The sequence below is a fragment of the Heptranchias perlo genome, chromosome 18 (genome assembly GCF_035084215.1).
Source record: "Heptranchias perlo isolate sHepPer1 chromosome 18, sHepPer1.hap1, whole genome shotgun sequence".
Taxonomy (NCBI): Eukaryota; Metazoa; Chordata; class Chondrichthyes; order Hexanchiformes; family Hexanchidae; genus Heptranchias; species Heptranchias perlo.
This window is the reverse complement of record NC_090342.1, coordinates 48,011,401-48,030,451: the sequence shown is the minus strand read 5'-3', so window position 1 is coordinate 48,030,451 and position 19,051 is coordinate 48,011,401. Positions and strand designations below refer to the sequence as shown.

General features: G+C 42.9%; 1 protein-coding gene across 3 annotated transcripts in view; it reads right to left on the bottom strand.

Moving 5' to 3' along the window:
- gxylt1b (glucoside xylosyltransferase 1b) overlaps positions 1-18,847 on the bottom strand; it is a 93,453-nt gene extending 74,606 nt beyond the window's left edge. For all 3 annotated transcript variants that reach the window (XM_067999882.1, XM_067999880.1, XM_067999881.1), the window contains exon 1: positions 18,543-18,847. In XM_067999882.1, coding sequence (XP_067855983.1) covers positions 18,543-18,724 — 182 coding nt within the window. In that variant the 5' untranslated portion in view covers positions 18,725-18,847. The remainder of the gene's footprint in view (positions 1-18,542) is intronic.
- Between the last annotated feature and the right edge of the window lie 204 nt (positions 18,848-19,051).

Below are 19,051 nucleotides of genomic sequence, written 5' to 3'. Positions count from 1 at the left end.
TTATATATACTGCATTATACTGCAGATGTAAAGAGTCTTACAACACCAGGTTATAGTCCAACAGTTTTATTTGAATCACAAGCTTTCGGAGCTTTCCTCCTTCGTCAGGTGAGTGCAGGGTTCCATAAAGGCACAGCATATATAGTCAGAACAATGCCTGGTGATTACAGATAACTTTTCCAACTGCCCGTTATCACACCTCGGCAGAGAGTCAAGTAATCACAGCAATCAAAGGAGTGGATGGTGTTCAGACAGGGGAACATGACATCCAAGACTACTGAATACACAGATCACAACGGCAGAGAGAGAGAGAGAGAGAGACACCCGAAAGGCAGAGAGAGAGAATGACCAGTTGTATTAAAAACAGATAACTTTTTTTTCCACTGGTGGGGTTACATGTCGCGTGACATGAACCCAAGATCCCGGTTGAGGCTGTCCTCATGGGTGCGGAACGTGGCTATCAATTTCTGCTCGGCGATTTTGCGTTGTCGTGTGTCTCGAAGGCCGCCTTGGAGAACGCTTACCCGAAGATCGGAGGCTGAATGTCCTTGACTGCTGAAGTGTTCCCCGACTGGGAGGGAACCCTCCTGTCTGGCGATTGTTGTGCGGTGTCCGTTCATCCGTTGTCGCAGTGTCTGCATGGTCTCGCCGATGTACCATGCTCCGGGAGGGCATCCTTTCCTGCAACGCAATACACAGGAGTATGAACCATGTACCTGGTGGGTGGTGTCCCCTCGTGTGATGGTGGTATCCGTGTCGATGATCTGGCATGTCTTGCAGAGGTTGCCATGGCAGGGTTGTGTGGTGTCATGGACGCTGTTCTCCTGAAAGCTAGGTAATTTGCTGCGAACAATGGTCTGTTTGAGGTTAGATGGCCGTTTGAAGGCGAGTAGTGGAGGCGTAGTGGAGGTTCCATCCCACCATTGGACTCATCGTGGACTGCACCTCGGAATCGGTTTCATTCTTGGACACACGAATCTCCATCACAGACGGGCACCTCAGCACCTCACTCTACCGCAAGCCCGCGGACAACCTCGCGATGCTCCACTTTTCCAGCTTCCACCCTAACCACGTCAAAGAGGCCATCCCCTATGGACAGGCCCTGCGATTACACAGGATCTGCTCAGACGAGGAGGAATGCGATGGACACCTACAGACGCTGAAAGACGCCCTCATAAGAACGGGATATGACGCTCGACTCGTCGATCGACAGCTCCGACGGGCCACAGCGAAAAATCGCATAGACCTCCTCCGAAGACAAACACGGGACACAACCAACAGAGTACCCTTCGTCGTCCAGTACTTCCACAAAGCAGAGAAACTACGCCATGTTCTTCGCAGCCTTCAACATGTCATCGATGACGACGAACACCTCGCTAAGGCCATCCCCACGCCTCCACTACTCGCCTTCAAACGGCCACCTAACCTCAAACAGACCATTGTTCACAGCAAATTACCCAGCTTTCAGGAGAACAGCGTCCACGACACCACACAACCCTGCCACGGCAACCTCTGCAAGACATGCCAGATCATCGACACAGATACCACCATCACACGAGAGGACACCACCCACCAGGTACATGGTTCATACTCCTGTGACTCGGCCAACGTGGTCTACCTCATACGTTGCAGGAAAGGATGCCCCGGAGCATGGTACATCGGTGAGACCATGCAGACACTGCGACAACGGATGAACGGACACCGCACAACAATCGCCAGACAGGGGGGTTCCCTCCCAGTCGGGGAACACTTGAGCAGTCAAGGACATTCAGCCTCTGATCTTCGGGTAAGCGTTCTTTTTTTTTTATTCGTTCACGGGATGTGGGCGTCGCTGCCAAGGCCGGTATTTATTGCCCATCCCTAATTGCCCTCGAGAAGGTGGTGGTGAGCCGCCTTCTTGAACCGCTGCAGTCCGTGTGGTGACGGTTCTCCCACAGTGCTGTTAGGAAGGGAGTTCCAGGATTTTGACCCAGCGACAATGAAGGAACGGCGATATATTTCCAAGTCGGGATGGTGTGTGACTTGGAGGGGAACATGCAGGTGGTGTTGTTCCCATGCGCCTGCTGCTCTTGTCCTTCTAGGTGGTAGAGGTCGCGGGTTTGGGAGGTGCTGTCGAAGAAGCCTTGGCGAGTTGCTGCAGTGCATCCTGTGGATGGTGCACACTGCAGCCACAGTGCGCCGGTGGTGAAGGGAGTGAATGTTTAGGGTGGTGGATGGGGTGCCAATCAAGCGGGCTGCTTTATCTTGGATGGTGTCGAGCTTCTTGAGTGTTGTTGTAGCTGCCCTCATCCAGGCAAGTGGAGAGTACTCCATCACACTCCTGACTTGTGCCTTGTAGATGGTGGAAAGGCTTTGGGAGTCAGGAGGTGAGTCACTCGCCACAGAATACCCAGCCTCTGACCTGCTCTCGTAGCCACAGTATTTATATGGCTGGTCCAGTTCAGTTTCTGGTCAATGGTGACCCCCAGGATGTTGATGGTGGGGGATTCGGCGATGGTAATGCCGTTGAATGTCAAGGGGAGGTGGTTAGACTCTCTCTTGTTGGAGATGGTCATTGCCTGGCACTTATCTGGCGCGAATGTTACTTGCCACTTATGAGCCCAAGCCTGGACTCATAAGTGTTGTCATGTGTCTCCAAGGCGGCCTTCGAGACACACGACAACGCAAAATCGCCGAGCAAAAATTGATAGCCAAGTTCTGCACCCATGAGGACGGCCTCAACCGGGACCTTGGGTTCATGTCACGCTACATGTAATCCCACCAGTGGAAAAAAAAGTTATCTGTTTTTTTAATACAACTGGTCATTCTCTCTCTCTCTCTGCCTTTCAGGTGTCTTTCTCTCTCTGTCGTTGTGATCTGTGTATTCAGTAGTCTTGGATGTAATGTTCCCCTGTCTGAACACCATCCACTCCTTTGATTGCTGTGATTACCTCTCTGCCGAGGTGTGATAACGGGCAGTTGGAAAGATTATCTGTCATCACCAGGCATTATTTTCTGACTATATATGCTGTGCCTTTATGGAACCCTGCACTCACCTGACGAAGGAGGAAAGCTCCGAAAGCTTGTGACTTCAAATAAAACTGTTGGACTATAACCTGGTATTGTACGACTCTTTACATTTGTCCACCCCAGTCCATCACCGGCATCTCCACATCATTATACTGCAGACCACTTGGGATGCCCATCATATTCTCCTGTCTACTCTGAAAGGCTGCAAATACCACACAGACAGACCATTACTTTCAGGCTAAATCTAATGCACTTATTTATTTACAAAAAATATATTACACAGAAGCAAAGACACAAGTAGTTGAATAAACTATTGCAAAACAAAAACATTTGGTAATTCTTGTAGATCTTTTCAATTGAATCTCTGATTGGTGGTGTGTCGGATATTGACCTTGCATGAAACCCTTTTAGCCCCAATCATTTGAGGCACTGCAAAGCACAGTTCCTCAATTGTATGCCTGACTTTATTTAGATGTTAAAGCAGGCTCACTTGATGATCAATATATTCTTCTCAACAGTGAGACAATTGAGATGTCCATCTGATACCTTGTTTGCTTTTGACATTTGACTCCAAGAATAAAGCTCCCTTAATGGTGCAAACATTTGAGGTAACGGATTTTCTCTGTAAACCCAGACTGTGAGATCTACCAGCAATATTAATCCTTCTCAAGCCTGATAGACAACTGTTGGAATTTACAGATCAAACACCCATTGTCCTTCAAGAAACTACAAATTTAGTTTTCACCTGAAACCAAGCGCCTGCTTCTTGATCAACAGACACTTTGTCCAACAAAGAAAATGTGCAAAATCCCATTTTGCATACTGCCCACTCTCCTACACAGAGCCAAAGGTACACTTAAGGATGCAGCTATCTAAAGCCAATTTTTAATTCACATTTACTTCATCTAAAGTCAGATAAAAAAATGTTCTCTATTTGATACATTCTGGAAATTCTGCTTTCTTCAACTTTGCTAACCCATCTGTCATGAGACTTTACACCATAAGAATGATGTTTAGTACAAGCCATATGGTAGCGCCTGGAGGATACAAATTATGCTAATAAGCAAAGCAAGACAAGCTTACGTGTGCACTGTCTTGCTATACTTCATGGGGGTACAAGTACAATAGCGATGAATTTACACATCAAATTTACACTATAATAAGGATGCCGCTTAAGTTATCCAACTGTGGAGGCACACTTAATGCACTGGAATTCTCTAACTCAACAGCTGTACAAGAAATCTACAACTGAAACAGTCCTAATACATAATATTAATTTTTTATTGCTTGTGTACAAGAGTAAAGTTGGAGGAACCAAGCACAACTACAGATGTCTCACAAATCCACTTTCAGACACCAGGCAGCACGGTTAAGTCCCATGATGTCTTGTAACACCTCAGTGACATGTCAGAATTTTCATGGCTGGCATGAGTTGGGTCTTTTGTCCATCTATCTACTGGGGTGGGGGGGGAACACAACAGTTAGATAGATCTTTTGCTTCTGTATACACCTGTATTCTCTCAAAGGCAGTCATTTATTTTGCTTCCTCCAAGCCACTCATTTAAAAGGATTTCCAGTAAGGTGTCCACACTGGAGACAACTTTGACTGGTTCCGTTTCTGAAGACGAGTTGATTTCACAGCTCTGTTCAGCTTAATATGGATCCAATGAGCTTAACTTGCTTTCAAGAGATAGGCAAGGACTGCTTTGACATGGACATCTGCGAGAAGGACTGGAAGGATATATGTTAAGCTATCCACAAAATCTTCACAAGCAATTGCCTGCATGTGGGGCATTTAAACGGTCATGTATAAGACCCAGGATGGAAGTCCCTTTGGATTTTAGTATGGGCAAATAAATGACTGCATTTTAAGTTCAAGTTGGCAGCACACCACACCTGGGTGAAAAGGTTATGGAAGATCACCCAATTTATGTGTACAAAGTGACGAAGTTCAAGCAAGTGTTACGGCCCTTCTTCACTATAGTGCTGGAGGACATCCTGGTTTGTTGTAAATATGCTTGCTCCTTGATAGGGGTTCCCTGTTTTCTAATTTCCTCCGCACTGACTTCCCATTGATCGTGTTTCTGGATTTGCTGTGTACTGTATAAGTCTGCACTGTTCTCTTCTTCTTCCCCCCCCCCCCCACCCAAAAATAGGAAGGTTTTTGTTTAAAATTATGATTGTCTCTATTTTTCCTTGCAATTATGGGACTCTATTCTCAACATTTTAAATCAGAAACTGCTCTGTTTATTCTTTTCCTTTCAAGTCTTTAAAACTTTCCTTTAGTCTGCTGTTCTCTGCAGTACTCCTTATTCTCCCACAGTGCTCCAGATTGATCTTGGATTATCTTGATAACTGATGCTTAAAATTTCTATCTTTCTGCTTTCTGTCAATTGTTAAAGCTCATTGGTTTCTAAATTGTTGATTTGTATTTTTGGCTCTTTGCCATCTGTATTTGTTTGTTTTATTTTTCCAAAATAAAAGTTTTTAAAAAATCTACAAAAACAGAAATTTCAAACTTTTCATCCAAGGAATCCTCCTCTGAAGTGGTAGGCTGTACAGTTCTCGAAACACAGACTGTTTCACATTACATGTGATTCTCACTAATCTTTTAACCAAACTCCATTATACTACCTTATGATTCCCCCACAGTAATGTACAGCTCCAAGTACAAGATGATGTAATATTTCCATTGGCACGTGTCATAGCTTCCCTTAGACGCTTTAAAAGCAAATTGTGTGAAAATATACATTTCTAAAACACTGCACCAAACTGCTGGTTGTTGCATATTAGAATAAAAATAGCTCAGATAGTTTTGTTTTGTGTATTGTCCTTTTAGTATTTGAACCTCAGTGCGAAAACATCTGTTCTGTCTACCTTGATTAAGTGGCAGAAGCAGCTGTTATTGTAGCTTCATACCTCCAACTAGTGGAACCATTATTTAAAGGGCCATGGTATGTGTCCAAGCTATGATCAGGAGGATGGTGCCAGTGCACTCACAGTTTATGGTGAGTTGAGCTCATCATCATCTGCTCACAAGGATTCCTGGTACCCACTGTCCACCTAGCCAGGACTCCAACCCGCTCTCATCAGCGGCGTAATTTCCAACTAATGACTCCACTCCTTTGGGGGAGATGGATGTAAGCAGGATCTTTTTGGGGTGGAGTTGATTCTAAGATGGCATGACCACTGATGCAAGATTGGAAACCAAATACACTCTCAATAATCCAATATCTGAACCAGGCAAGTTTGCAGTACTAGAGGGCACTATTGATGATTAACCATGCAGCTTGATTCATTACAGGACCTGAAAGAACAAACAAGTTACTGGGGTTCTTCCCACCTAACTCCAAATAACTCTGTAAACCAATGTCCCAATGGATAGGAGGTTGCTGGCTAATTAAGCAGTAGAAAGCTCATCAACTGGTTTTGGCTGGTTACAGTCCAGCAGTAATCCTGAGCACACTCTAGGCCTTGGATCTGCCAACCTGAGCCTAAGTTTCCTGAACTTAGATAAGTGAGGTGTATATAGGGATAGAGTGTGCGCTCCATATCAGGCAACAGGAAACTCTACCAGCATAGCTTTTGGTTTGGAGATTCTTAAGTATATCAGACAAAGTTGAAAAAAAATTCTAACTAATAACTGTTCATAAACTACAATGGATTTACTAAGTAACTTGAAACACCCAATTGATGAAAATCAACACAGGGTTAGAACCAAAGATGAGAACACAGCGATTCTGCAAATGGCTGGTAAGAAAAGTTGCTTTTCTCTAAAAGTGCTAAGAATGCTAGACTTCTTATGATCCCAGCATTCAACTGTCAGTTAACCTGTTCATACAGAACTCAAAGTCTATTCCTATTTGAAACTCCACCTGATATATGTGCAGGCAGCTTCCTACATCCCTCTTTCTAAATCTGATAAACTGTTCTTCCAATAACTTGTTTATAGTTACAAACTGGAACTGAATTAAGAGAACTGCATCTATATACCCCTGGACAATGTTCCCATTTTCAATTAGAATCATTATTTTTAAATTATTTGTAATTAAAAACTCTCTCTTCTTGGCAATTCCCTCCCCTTCTTCCCCACTACCCCCCGCTGCTGGGGTATGGCACCTCCTCCTGGTAGCAATTATTCTTGTGTGAGATAGAGACAGTCAGCAGGGACATCACAACCAGGCAGATTCTATCCTCACCTGACATTTACATATGCAAAATTTTCATGGCAGTGGTCACTGGCTAGCAATCAGGAGCAGGGACCCTGGCCAATTTTCCCCTCCTTAACCCAGGAGCAATAAGACAGATTGTTGAGACCGACTACACCCTGAGCTGAGACTCATTAAACTCACCACAAGCCAGGGATTGAAGCTGGAATCACCCCAATTTGTATGGCTCAGTTATTCACTGAATAAACTCACTGAGCCATTGAGGAGCCCCTTAAAGGGGGTCTATTCTGAATTCTCCAAATTGAGAGACACCATCAGCATAAATGCTGTGAGGATCCAGAGTTGAATTTGAGGCAGCATATAAACTTGTCCATTGCAAGTTAGCCTCATTAATACAACCATACTCTAATCTTTACTTGGGGAGTTCATCTGCAAACAGGCTTCTTCCTAGCAGAATAAAGTATAACACTGAAATGGAAAAATTATTTGCCACTGCAGCCAGGTTTTTCCCCTCCTCTACCAATGGTGGAGCAGCCCCACTTTTCTTCCCAGTACCAATGGGACAGTTTTACCTAGAATCAGTCCCTCTTCAATTATGGCTCTGAACACCAACAAGATATAATGCTTCAATCTTTAACTGCCTTAAGCAATTGTTTGTCTTTGCTCTTGCTCTATTTTTTTGCCTGCCTCCTGCTCCATTAAAAATACAAAGATGAGAAATAACATACAAGGCTCCCCACTTGTCAGAACTCAAGCAACTGTATTTCAATAAAGATTGTGTAGCACATCCTTAATTCCCAAAGCATGCATTTTAGCAGTAGCTTCAAAGTCCCAATACAAACCAGAAAAATCACTTTTTTTCCATAAGTGGTGATGTAAATGCACCAACCTCCCTCCTGTCCATAGTGTTGTGGGTAAATATTTAATATAGATTTCTCAAGGCACTGAGTTTGTATGGTGTAGTATGCATAGCCCCAAACAAACTGTTGGTTACATTAAAGTAACTGGGATATTAGTTTATCTACTAGGACTTAAATTGGCCTTGGTGCTCCTGGCCCAGGGAGGGAAAAATCAACCATGGTGTATGCTCCTGGTCACTCTCCAATGGCTCTGGCTAGAAAATGAGAGGACCAGATTTTACAGTCAAATAGCTTGATGACACTCATTGCCTAGGCTAACAAGAGAATGAGCACTTAGAAGAGGTACTGGGGAGCTGCCAACACCCAAATAACCTTGCCCAGCAAAGTCAGTGCCTTCAGGAAACAAGGAGAGAAAATAAATGGTTTTGGGATAGTTTCAAGAATGGTAATGTCTATCTTTACCCTCCCCCTGAGCGTATAACAGTAACAACTTGCATTTATATAGCCCCTTTAGTTAAACATTCCGAGGTGCTTCACAAGAGCGTCATCAAATAAATTTGGCAGTGGTTTTCAAACCTGTGTGTGTGGGGAAAAAACCCTTGGAAATATGGTACAGGGTATTCTGACTTTAAAAGATAATGTAAATTTTCCAAAGCGGCATATTGCAGAACATCTTTCTTTTAGTGTACAGCAACAAATCAACAAATGCAGAAAAAATACTGAATATAGAATTCTTGAGACACTGAGCAAGACTGGCCCCGGACAAACGTAAATCTAATGACCTTGTGGACCTCCTAAAATTCTCCAATGGCCCCCAGTTATAAAATTATGTTCAAAGGTACTTTTACTGGGAAGAGAAAAATTAAGAAACTGTTTTTAAAAGAGGAGCGCAGATTAGATTAACGTGGTAGTGGCCAGGGACTGAGGTTTTTATAGATTTTCAGATTTATGATAAATATGATTTGGAGAAATTAGATGACTTTTTTTAGCTGTTAGTTTGGCTCAGTTGTAGCACTCTGGGCTCTGAGTCAGAAGGTCATGAGTTCAAGTCTCACTCCAGGAGACTTGAACACATAACTTAGGTTGATGCTTCATTGCAGTACAGGAGAGCTGAATTGTCAGAGGTGCCATCTTTCAGACAAGATGTCAAACCTAGGCCCTGTCTGCCCTCGTACGTGAAAGTAAAAGATCCCATGCCACGATTCATAGAAGAGCTGGGGAGTTCACCCAATGTCCTGGCCAATATTCATCCTTCATCCAAAACCGCTAATTCAGATTATTTGGTTATTAATCTCATCTCACGTACGAGGGCAGACAGGGCCTAGGTTTGACATCTTGTCTGAAAGATGGCACCTCTGACAGTTCAGCTCTCCTTCTGTACTGCAATGAAGCATCAACCTAAGTTATGTGTTCAAGTCTCCTGGAGTGAGACTTGAACTCATGACCTTCTGACTCAGAGCCCAGAGTGCTACAACTGAGCCAAACTAACAGCTAAAAAAAGTCATCTAATTTCTCCAAATCATATTTATCATAAATCTGAAAATCTATAAAAACCTCAGTCCCCGGCCACTACCACGTTAATCTAATTGGTTGTCGTATTTCCCCAAATTGGTTGTCGTATTTCCCCGCATTTCCTACATTGCAACAGTGACTACACTTCAAAAGTACTTCATTGTATGTAAAGTGCTTTGGGATGTCCTGCTGTTGTGAAAGGTGCAATAAAAGGCATGTTCTTTCTTTCATTGATTTATGGTTCTCAAAAAAAATGGACAGAATTACTCAATTTAATCCCAAAACACCGGTAAAAATCCAAGAATATCATGTAATAAAACTGCAAATTGTTTTATTTATTCACTGCAAGTCAATGGCCCTGATATTAAATTATGCATTATATGTCATAACATCTCTGTTGTTATAAAACATCATGAGGATGAAATTGGGCTGTTTAGGGCCTGTTTTTTTAGGCGCTAGGCCTCAACTATGCAGTGAATTGAGCAGTGGATGAGGCTAGTTGTGCAGTTGGTATGATATGCCACTTGAAGCTTGAACTCACGCACCTTGACAACTTGTTTTAAATCACTGAACTTCTTCCTGCACTGCACTCATGTACCTGGAGCTATGCTTCTGGCATTTACCTCCTCCTACTGCCTCTTCGGTATATGTCTGGTGGGCTTCCTGCCCCCCTGCGGATACAGGATGTCCCTCCTTCTCTCCACCAAGGCCTCCAGTGCATCATCAGAGAACCTTGGTGCACATTCTCCCCTTGGCGCAGCCATTCTTCGAAGTATCACAGCACAGATTCAGTTTTGAAACGACTCCCATTTAAGAGATGCAGGCTGCCTTTAAGAAGCCCGAGCTACTCGCGATGTCGGGGCCCCCCGCTGATGCGTGCAGCCAATCAAAAGTGCAGGTAGCGCTGGATGCATGCAGCAATCATTTAAAACAGCAGGCAGCATAAATGTAACGTGTTGCCTGAATAGGCGCAGGTTAATCACGTACCGCGATCCTCCAGCCCGTTTTCAGTGGTTATCCAATTTAACCCCCATAATCTTCTTATCCATGGAGCAATGCCATGGGAGATCTGCTAGTAAATAGATATTTGTGCAAGCGGGCATCAATTTATGCTTATTTGGTACAAGGCAGAAGTCTAATCAAGGTGTTCAGATGACATCCAACTATGAGAGCAAAGCTTAAATGGTTTGTTAGTCATCTGAACCATGAAATTGAATGATTTCCTTGTAATCTTCTGCCACACATCCACATTTTAAATCTCTGTCATCATTGCTATTTTAAGATGGTGTTAGACTTCATAGAATATTAGATTAATGAAGCAAATAGACAGATAATCTTGGCTAGTAAGACAAATTGCTATTCTCCATATTATACGTATGGCCAAATGTCCGAATTTTTAATTACCCCATTTATATCGTGGAACTATGAGACAGATTTAGAGACCAATGGCCACTGCACAAGTTGCTCGAAAGCCACAAGTTCAACTTTAAAGCAATTGCGCGTGTGTCGCCTTGAACAGGCACACTTGATGGTAAATTGCATCTTTACTCTCCCGGGGCAGTGCCTTTATCCACAAAGCAATTAGGAGGACCTGCTCGCCCTAGGGGAAGTATTTGTGCTATGATTTTTTTCATTAAAAAAAACAAGGAGAAAGGCCCGTGATGCAAGGCAACATAAAAGTTGACGAGTAAAAGAGATGAGGTAAATCAGGAGGCAGTGATTAAGTGATGTCAAGCCTAGGTCTTCAAATCCTGAAGATAATGGGAGGAAGGAGCAATTTAACAAGATACGGTGTTTAACAGTTCTGAGTTCCTGGGAAAGCTGTAAGTTTAAGTGTACTAGGCTGAGCCTTGATTTCAACATAGTGAAATCACTTGTATTGTACAGCACCTTTAATATAGAAAAATGTTCCAAAGTGCTGCACAGAAGCATAAGGAAAGGGATGGTTATTTTGAGCTTAGAAGGAACAAAAAGACGAGGTTCAGTAGTCCATTGACCATGGTAGAAGAGAGATGTAAAGAATCTTACAACACCAGGTTATAGTCCAACAATTTTATTTGAAAATCACAAGCTTTCGGAGGCTTTCTCCTTCGTCAGGTGAAGGAGAAAGCCTCCGAAAGCTTGTGATTTTCAAATAAAATTGTTGGACTATAACCCGGTGTTGTAAGATTCTTTACATTTGTCAAACCCAGTCCATCACCGGTATCTCCACATCATGGTAGAAGAGAGATAAGAAAGGCTGTGGTAGAGATTGGAAGCTTGAGGTTAGTAATAAAAGAGATGTTAAGAATCTTCCCAGAAGTGAACAGCATTCAGTTCTTGGATGGGCTTGCGTTTTATGCAGAGTTGAGAGTTGTCAGCTTCAGTGGCCCTGATGTATAGAAGAAAAGATTGGCGAGGGTTCCCAGCCTGATTATTCAGTGAATGACCTGCTGACACTAACTATAGGAAAGTAGTGGTGGTAGGAAAGATAATGGAATCTCTACTCAAAGACTAGATAGAATGGATAGGGAGGACCTATTTCCCTTAGCAGAAGGGTCAGTGACCAGGGGGCATAGATTTAAAGTAATTGGTGGAAGGATTAGAGGGGAGCTGAGGAGAATTTTTTTCACCCAGAGGGTGGTGGGGGTCTGGAAGGGTTGTAGAGGTAGAAATCCTCAATTCATTTAAAAAGTACTTGGATGTGCACTTGAAGTGCCGTGACCTACAGGGCTACTGACCAAGTGCTGGAAAGTGAGATTAATCTGGATAGCCCTTTCTCGGCTGGCACGGACACGATGGGCCGAATAGCCTCCTTCTGTGCCGTAACTTTCTATGATTTCATGTAATAGAAAAACAACTAGAAACCAAAAATATAATAAAGAATAGTCAACACGGATTTCAAAAGGGAAAGTCATGCTTGACCAACCTTATTGAATTAGAATTCTTTGAAGAAGTAACAGTAAGGGGGTACAGTAGCATAGTGGTTATGTTACTGGACTAATAATCCAGAAGCCTGGATGAATAATCCGGAGAAATGAGTTCAAATCACGCCACGGCAGCTGGGGAATTTTAATTTAGTTAATTAAATAAAAATCTGGAATAAAAAAAACTAGTATCAGTAACGGTGTCCATGAAACTACTGGATTGTCGTAAAAATCCATCTAGTTCACTAATGCCCTTTAGGGAAGGAAATCTGCCGTCCTTACCTGATCTGGCCGAGATGTGACTCCAGACCCACAGCAATGTGGTTGATTCTTAACTGTCCTCTGAAATGGCCTAGCAAGCCACTCAGTTGTTCAAGAAGGCGGTTCACCACCACCTTCTCAAGGATAATTAGGGATGGGCAATAAATGCTGGCCTTGCCAGAGATGCCCATATCCCATGAATTAAAAAAGAAAGTAATGTTGTAGATGTAATATACTTGGATTTTCAAAAGCCCTTTGATAAGGTACTGCATTGTAGACTCAGAGCATGTGGAGTCAGGGGATAAGTAACAGAATGGATAGCAAGCTGGCTACAAAACAAAAAATAGAGTAGGGGTTAAAAGGTAGTTACTCAGACTGGCAGAAGGTGGGAAGTGGTATTCTACAGCGATAGGTGCTGAGACCACTACTGTTCTCTATTTACATAAATGATTTGGATTCGGGAATTGGAAATACAATTTCAAAATTTGAAGATGACACCAAATTGGGGGGTATTGTTAAGACTGAGAAGACTGTACATTAAGAAGACGTTAATAAACTTGCAGAATGGGTGTGTACACGGCAACTGAAGTTCAATATAGGTAAGTGTGAGGTGGTGCATTTTGGTGATAGGAATAAGGAAGCCACTTACTCCTTGGAAAACAAGAGTATAAATGGAGCAAAGGGATCTAGGGTACACATTCACAAATCATTAAAAGTAGCAAGCAAGTTAACAACACCATAAAAAATGCAAACAAAGCATTGTGGTTCAGAATTGAAAAGCGGTGAAGTTGTTAAACTTGTATATAACTTTGGTTAGAATACACTTGGAGAGTGTGTAGAGTTTCAGTCTCCATATCAAAGAAAGCATACAGAGTCACTGGAGAAGGCGCAAAAAAGATTTACAAGGTTGATACCAGAACTGAGAGTTTATAACTAATCGGGAAAGACTGAACAGGCTGGGGCTCTTTTTTTCTAGAAAAGAGAAGGCTGAAGGGTGACCTAATAGAGGTCTTTAAAATTATGATGGGGTTTGATAGGGTAGACGTAGAGAAGATGTTTCCATTTGTGGGGAGTCCAAAATTAGGGGCCATAAATATAAGATAGTCACTAACAAATCCAATAAAGAATTTAGGAGAAACTTCTTTATCCAGTGAGTTGTTAGAATGTGGAACTTGCTGCCAAATGGAGTAGTTGAGGTGAATAGCATAGATGTCTTTAAAGAGACACTCATTAAGTACATGAGGGAGAAAGGAATAGAAGGATATGCAGGTGGGGTTAGATGAAGTAGGGTGGGAGGAGGCTCGTGCAGAGCATAAACGCCGGCACAGACCAGTTGGGCCGAATGGCCTGTTTCTATGCTGTTACTTTTATGTATAGAGGTTCATATTTTGGTGATAATCATTTGGGATAGTACCGAAGAGTGTTTGGGGCCCATGGAACTCTATTTTGGCAAAGAGACAACACCTATATAAGAGGAGGAGAAGGGATAAATTGATTAGGAAAATAATATCTTCAAAAAATGTGGTCATTTCATCATTCACTCTGGGGCCAGTGTTAGTAGAGGAAATATAGCACAGCTACTTTGCTGCTGTTGTGGACTCAATGTGAATCGCAGACTGATTCCTGTTGTTACCCAAAGTAGATGGCACTCAGTTATTGGGTTGTTAAAGTTTTGTTGGTAGTCTAATGTCCATCATGTTTTTGCTGATTGAGGAAGCTACAGAGGAAATGCTTTTGTAGACATCAAAATTGAACTAATTAAGAACTTGATATTTTGATGGAAAACTTGAACCTCTAATTTATCATAAAACAGTTGGAACCTCAATAATAATATTCATCAAATTTTCAACATCATTGGTGTGAATGTGAAAGGGCTTTCCAAAGGCACATTTGGTGTTGATTTCTTTGGGTTTAACCTGACAACCTATTCCCTATTGTGCTTAGCTTTTCAGGACAGTAGATCATGTACTGCAATGTTTAAAACTTTACATCAATGCAACGCACGTGGTGAGATTTAATGGCATTGAGCCAATCTGCCTAAACTAGGTTTGAAGTTGATGAAACAGTGGCATAGGTGATCAACCTTTTCCAAAAAGTCAAATTCTTATCCAACTAAGACATTTAAAAATCCCTTTTGATCACTACACTACTTCAAATAATGAGTTACCTATTACATACTGAGCCAATTATTAAAAATAAGGATTTTGCAGGTATTAGCATGAGAAACAGTAACAGTGGTCCCAGTTGTCAGGTGCAATGTAGCATGATCTTTGCTTCACCTGCTTCTGTTGACTATGAATTTTCCCAATTAAAGATCATGACTGGCAGGAAGGAAAGGGCCAAATGACTTTTTTGCAAAGAGGTGACACCACACAAGCATTTCTCTTCCCTGTCCCTTTTATGCATCGATTTATCTATTCTAATACATTTGATCATTAGTGCCTTCAGTGCAGCAACAATAACAATGCTTTAGTTTGTTCTTGTGTGTATGGTGGTCTGGAAATTACTTTGTATATGTCTTGGTCATCTGACTTGATCGACACTATTCCACATGTTTGTTTTCTTGTTGCTTTGCTCTTTTTAAATCCATTAAGCATTTTTAACGTATTCCCTTTAGTAAAATTTGTTAAATTTATTCTGGTTCAGAAAAATGTTATGGTAAAAATAAATGTCTTCATTTATTTTAATATTTTGGACAAAAATAATCAGAAAGACCGCTACGCTGTAATTTTGAACCTTTTTTGTGCTAATGTTTGGTTCAGTATTCAAAGAAGAAATTTGAAAGAAATGATTGTGCTTAAAACAAAAAGAAAAAAAAAGGCAAACAGAATCCTTCTAATCTTTTTGAAAACAAAAGTGAATACTGACCGTCAAGAGTCATCTGATTGAAGTATTGTGCTTTACAAACGGTTGAAAGGTTCATAAGTGACTCTCAACCATAATTAATTTCTTGTCATTTTTATTGGGGCTGCTACTTTGTATTCCAAGCCCTTGGAGGTTTTTGCCTACATCAGTAAGTCTACTTAATTGAGTATAATGGCATATGGGACTGGGCGAAGAGGTGCATTTACCCACAACAATATGGACAGGAGGGAGGTTGGTGCATTTACCCACAACGCTATGAACAGGCGAGAGTTTGGTGCATTTACCCACAATGCTATGAGCAGGCGAGAGTTTGGTGCGTTGATCCACAACGCTATGAACAGGCGAGAGTTTGGTGCATTGATCCACAATGCTATGAACAGGCGAGAGTTTGGTGCATTGATCCACAATGCTATGAACAGGCGAGAGTTTGGTGCATTGATCCATACCACTATGGACAGGAGGGAGGTTGGTGCATTGATCCACAACACTATGGAGAGGGAGGAGGTTGGTGCATTTAATCACAAATACTATGGATAGGCGGGCGGTTGGTGATTTATCCACACAATGGACAGGAGAGAGGTTGGTGCATTGATCCACAACACTACAGACAGGAGGGAGACCATAAGAGACAGGAGCAGGAGTAGGCCATTCAGCCCCTTGAGCCTGCTCCGCCATTCATTCAATGAGATCATGGCTGATCTGATTTTTATCTCAATTCCACTTTCCCGCCTTTTCCCCATATCCTTTGACTCCCTTGCTGATCAAAAATTTGTCTAACTCAGCCTTGAATATATTCAATGACTCAGCCTCCACAGCTTTTAGGGGTAAAGAATTCCAAAGATTCACAACCCTCTAGGAGAAGAAATTCCTCCTCGTTTATGTCTTAAACGGGCGACCCCTTATTCTGAGACTATGCCCCCTAGTATTAGATTCACCCATGAGGGGTAACATCCTCTCAGCATCTACCCTATCGAGTCCCCTCAGAATCTCGTATGTTTCAATAAAATCTCCTCTCATTCTTCTAAACTCTAATGAGTATAGACCCAACCTGTTCAATCTTTCCTCATAAGAAAACCCTTCCATACCCAGAATCAACCTAGTGAACCAAGCTGCCTCCAATACAAGTATGTCCTTCCTTAAATAAGGGCACCAGAACTGTACGCTGTACTCCAGGTGTGGTCTCACCAGCACCCTGTACAGTTGTAGCATGACTTCCCTGCTTTTATACTCCATCCCCCTAGAAATAAAGGCCAATATTCCGTTTGCCCTCCGGATTACCTGCTGCACCTGTATGTTGACTTTTTGTGTTTCATGAACGAGGACACCCAGATCCCTCCGTACTGCAGCATTTTGTAGTATTTCTCCATTCAAATAATATTTTGCTTTTTTATTTTTCCTCCCAAAGTGGATGACTTCACATTTTCCCACATTATATTCCATCTGCCAAATTTTTGCCCATTCCCTTAACCTGTCAATATCCCTTTGCAGACACTTTGTGTCCTCATCGCAACTTGCTTTTCCACCTATCTTTGTATCATCAGCAAATTTGGCCACAAGACACTCTGTTCCTTCATCCAAGTCATTGATATATATTGTAAATAGTTGAGGCCCCAGCACTGAGCCCTGCAGCACCCCACTAGTTACAGATTGCCATTTTGAAAATGACCCTTTTATCCCTACTCTTTGTTTTCTGTTAGTTAGCCAATCCTCTATCCATGCCAGTATATTACCCCCAACATCATGAGCTCTTATCTTGTGCAGTAATCTTTTATGTGGCACCTTATCAAATGCCTTTTGGAAATCCAAATATACTGCATCCATTGGTTCCCCTTTATCCACCCTGCCCATTACTTCCTCAAAGAACTCTAATAAATTTGTCAGACACGATTTCCCCTTCATAAAACCATGTTGACTCTCCTTGATTGTATTATGAGTCTTCAAATGTCCTGCTACTACTTCCTTAATAATGGATTCTAGCATTTTCCCAATGAGGGATGTTAGGCTAACTGGTCCATAGTTACCTGCTTTCTGACTCACTCCCTTCTTGAATAGGGGTGTTATGTTTGTGGTTTTCCAATCTGCTGGGACCTTTCCAGAATCTAGTGAATTCTGGAAGATTACAACCAATGCATCCACTATCTCTGTAGTCACTTCCTTTAAAACCCTTGGATGCAAGCCATCAGGTCCAGGGGACTTGTCAGCCTTTAGACCCATTAATTTACCTAGTACTTTTTCCTCTAGTGATAGTGATTGCTTTTAGTTCCTCCCTCCCCTTTGCCCCTTGATTTTCTACTATGATTGGTATATTATTAGTGTCTTCTACTGTGAAAACAGATACAAAATATCTATTCAATTCCTCTGCCTCTTCCTTGTTTTCCATTATTATTTCCCCAGTCTCATCCTCGAAGGGACCAATGTTTACTTTAGCTACCCTCTTCCTTTTTATATACTTGTAGAGGGGAGGTTGATGGATTTAATCACAACACTGCAGACAGGAGGGAGGTTAGTGGATTTAATCACAACACTGCAGACAGGAGGGAGGTTAGTGGATTTAGTCACATATTGGAGAGAGTTTGGTGCATTTACTCACAACATTATGGTTAGGGCATTTAGTCGCAGCACTGAACGGGGGGGGGGGGGGAGATGTTGGTGCATTTGATCACAACACTATGGACAAGGTGCACGATGCATCAACCCACTGCACCGTGGGGAGGGGGTGGCGAGGCATTGTTTTTACTCGGAGCACTGCATATGCGGGGGTGGACGGGGTTGCAATGCTTTGATCCACAGCACCAGGGGGACAGTGCGTGTGCCCGCCAAGCCAGTAGGAGACGCTCCTGCGGCAGGCTGCAGGGGCTCCATATTTTAATAACGCGTCCGTTCTGAGTTGCGTGGACCCAGTCCCGGTACCCACTCCTCCTGATTAGAGAGGACCTCCTGCCCGCCCCGCCGCCATTTACCTGTTCAGCGGCTCCGGCCGCACCAAGGCCGGCGGGCCCACTGCCCGTCCTCGACCTCTCCCATCCCGAGTGGACGGCCCTCGAACTCCTTCCTCCGCCTCGGCGATCTCGTTGAACACGTAAAGGATGAAGAAGGCGGCGAAGGCCGAGCACAGCAGCACCGCCCTCAGGTAGCGCCGCATGCCGTCCTCCGCTGTGACACTGCGCGGCCCCGAGACGCGGGCGCGCTGCTGTTGACGGTTATATTCAAATTAGAATTTCCCTCCCCGTTCGAAAAGTGTCTCGAGCTCTTTTTTTAAAAAAATAAACTTTAATTACGTAAGGGTTAAACGGCGGCCCCGCCCACATTCTTCCCCGTGGGACTTTTCATTTTGTCAATCATGCTGACGCAATCACGCACGTCCAATAGGTGCCGCCTGCGACGCGGTCTCATTCATGAATGAGCTGGTTGCTTGGCAATTAGTGTGTGTATGAACGCGCTACATGTGAACGTGTGCTGGTGGTCTCCA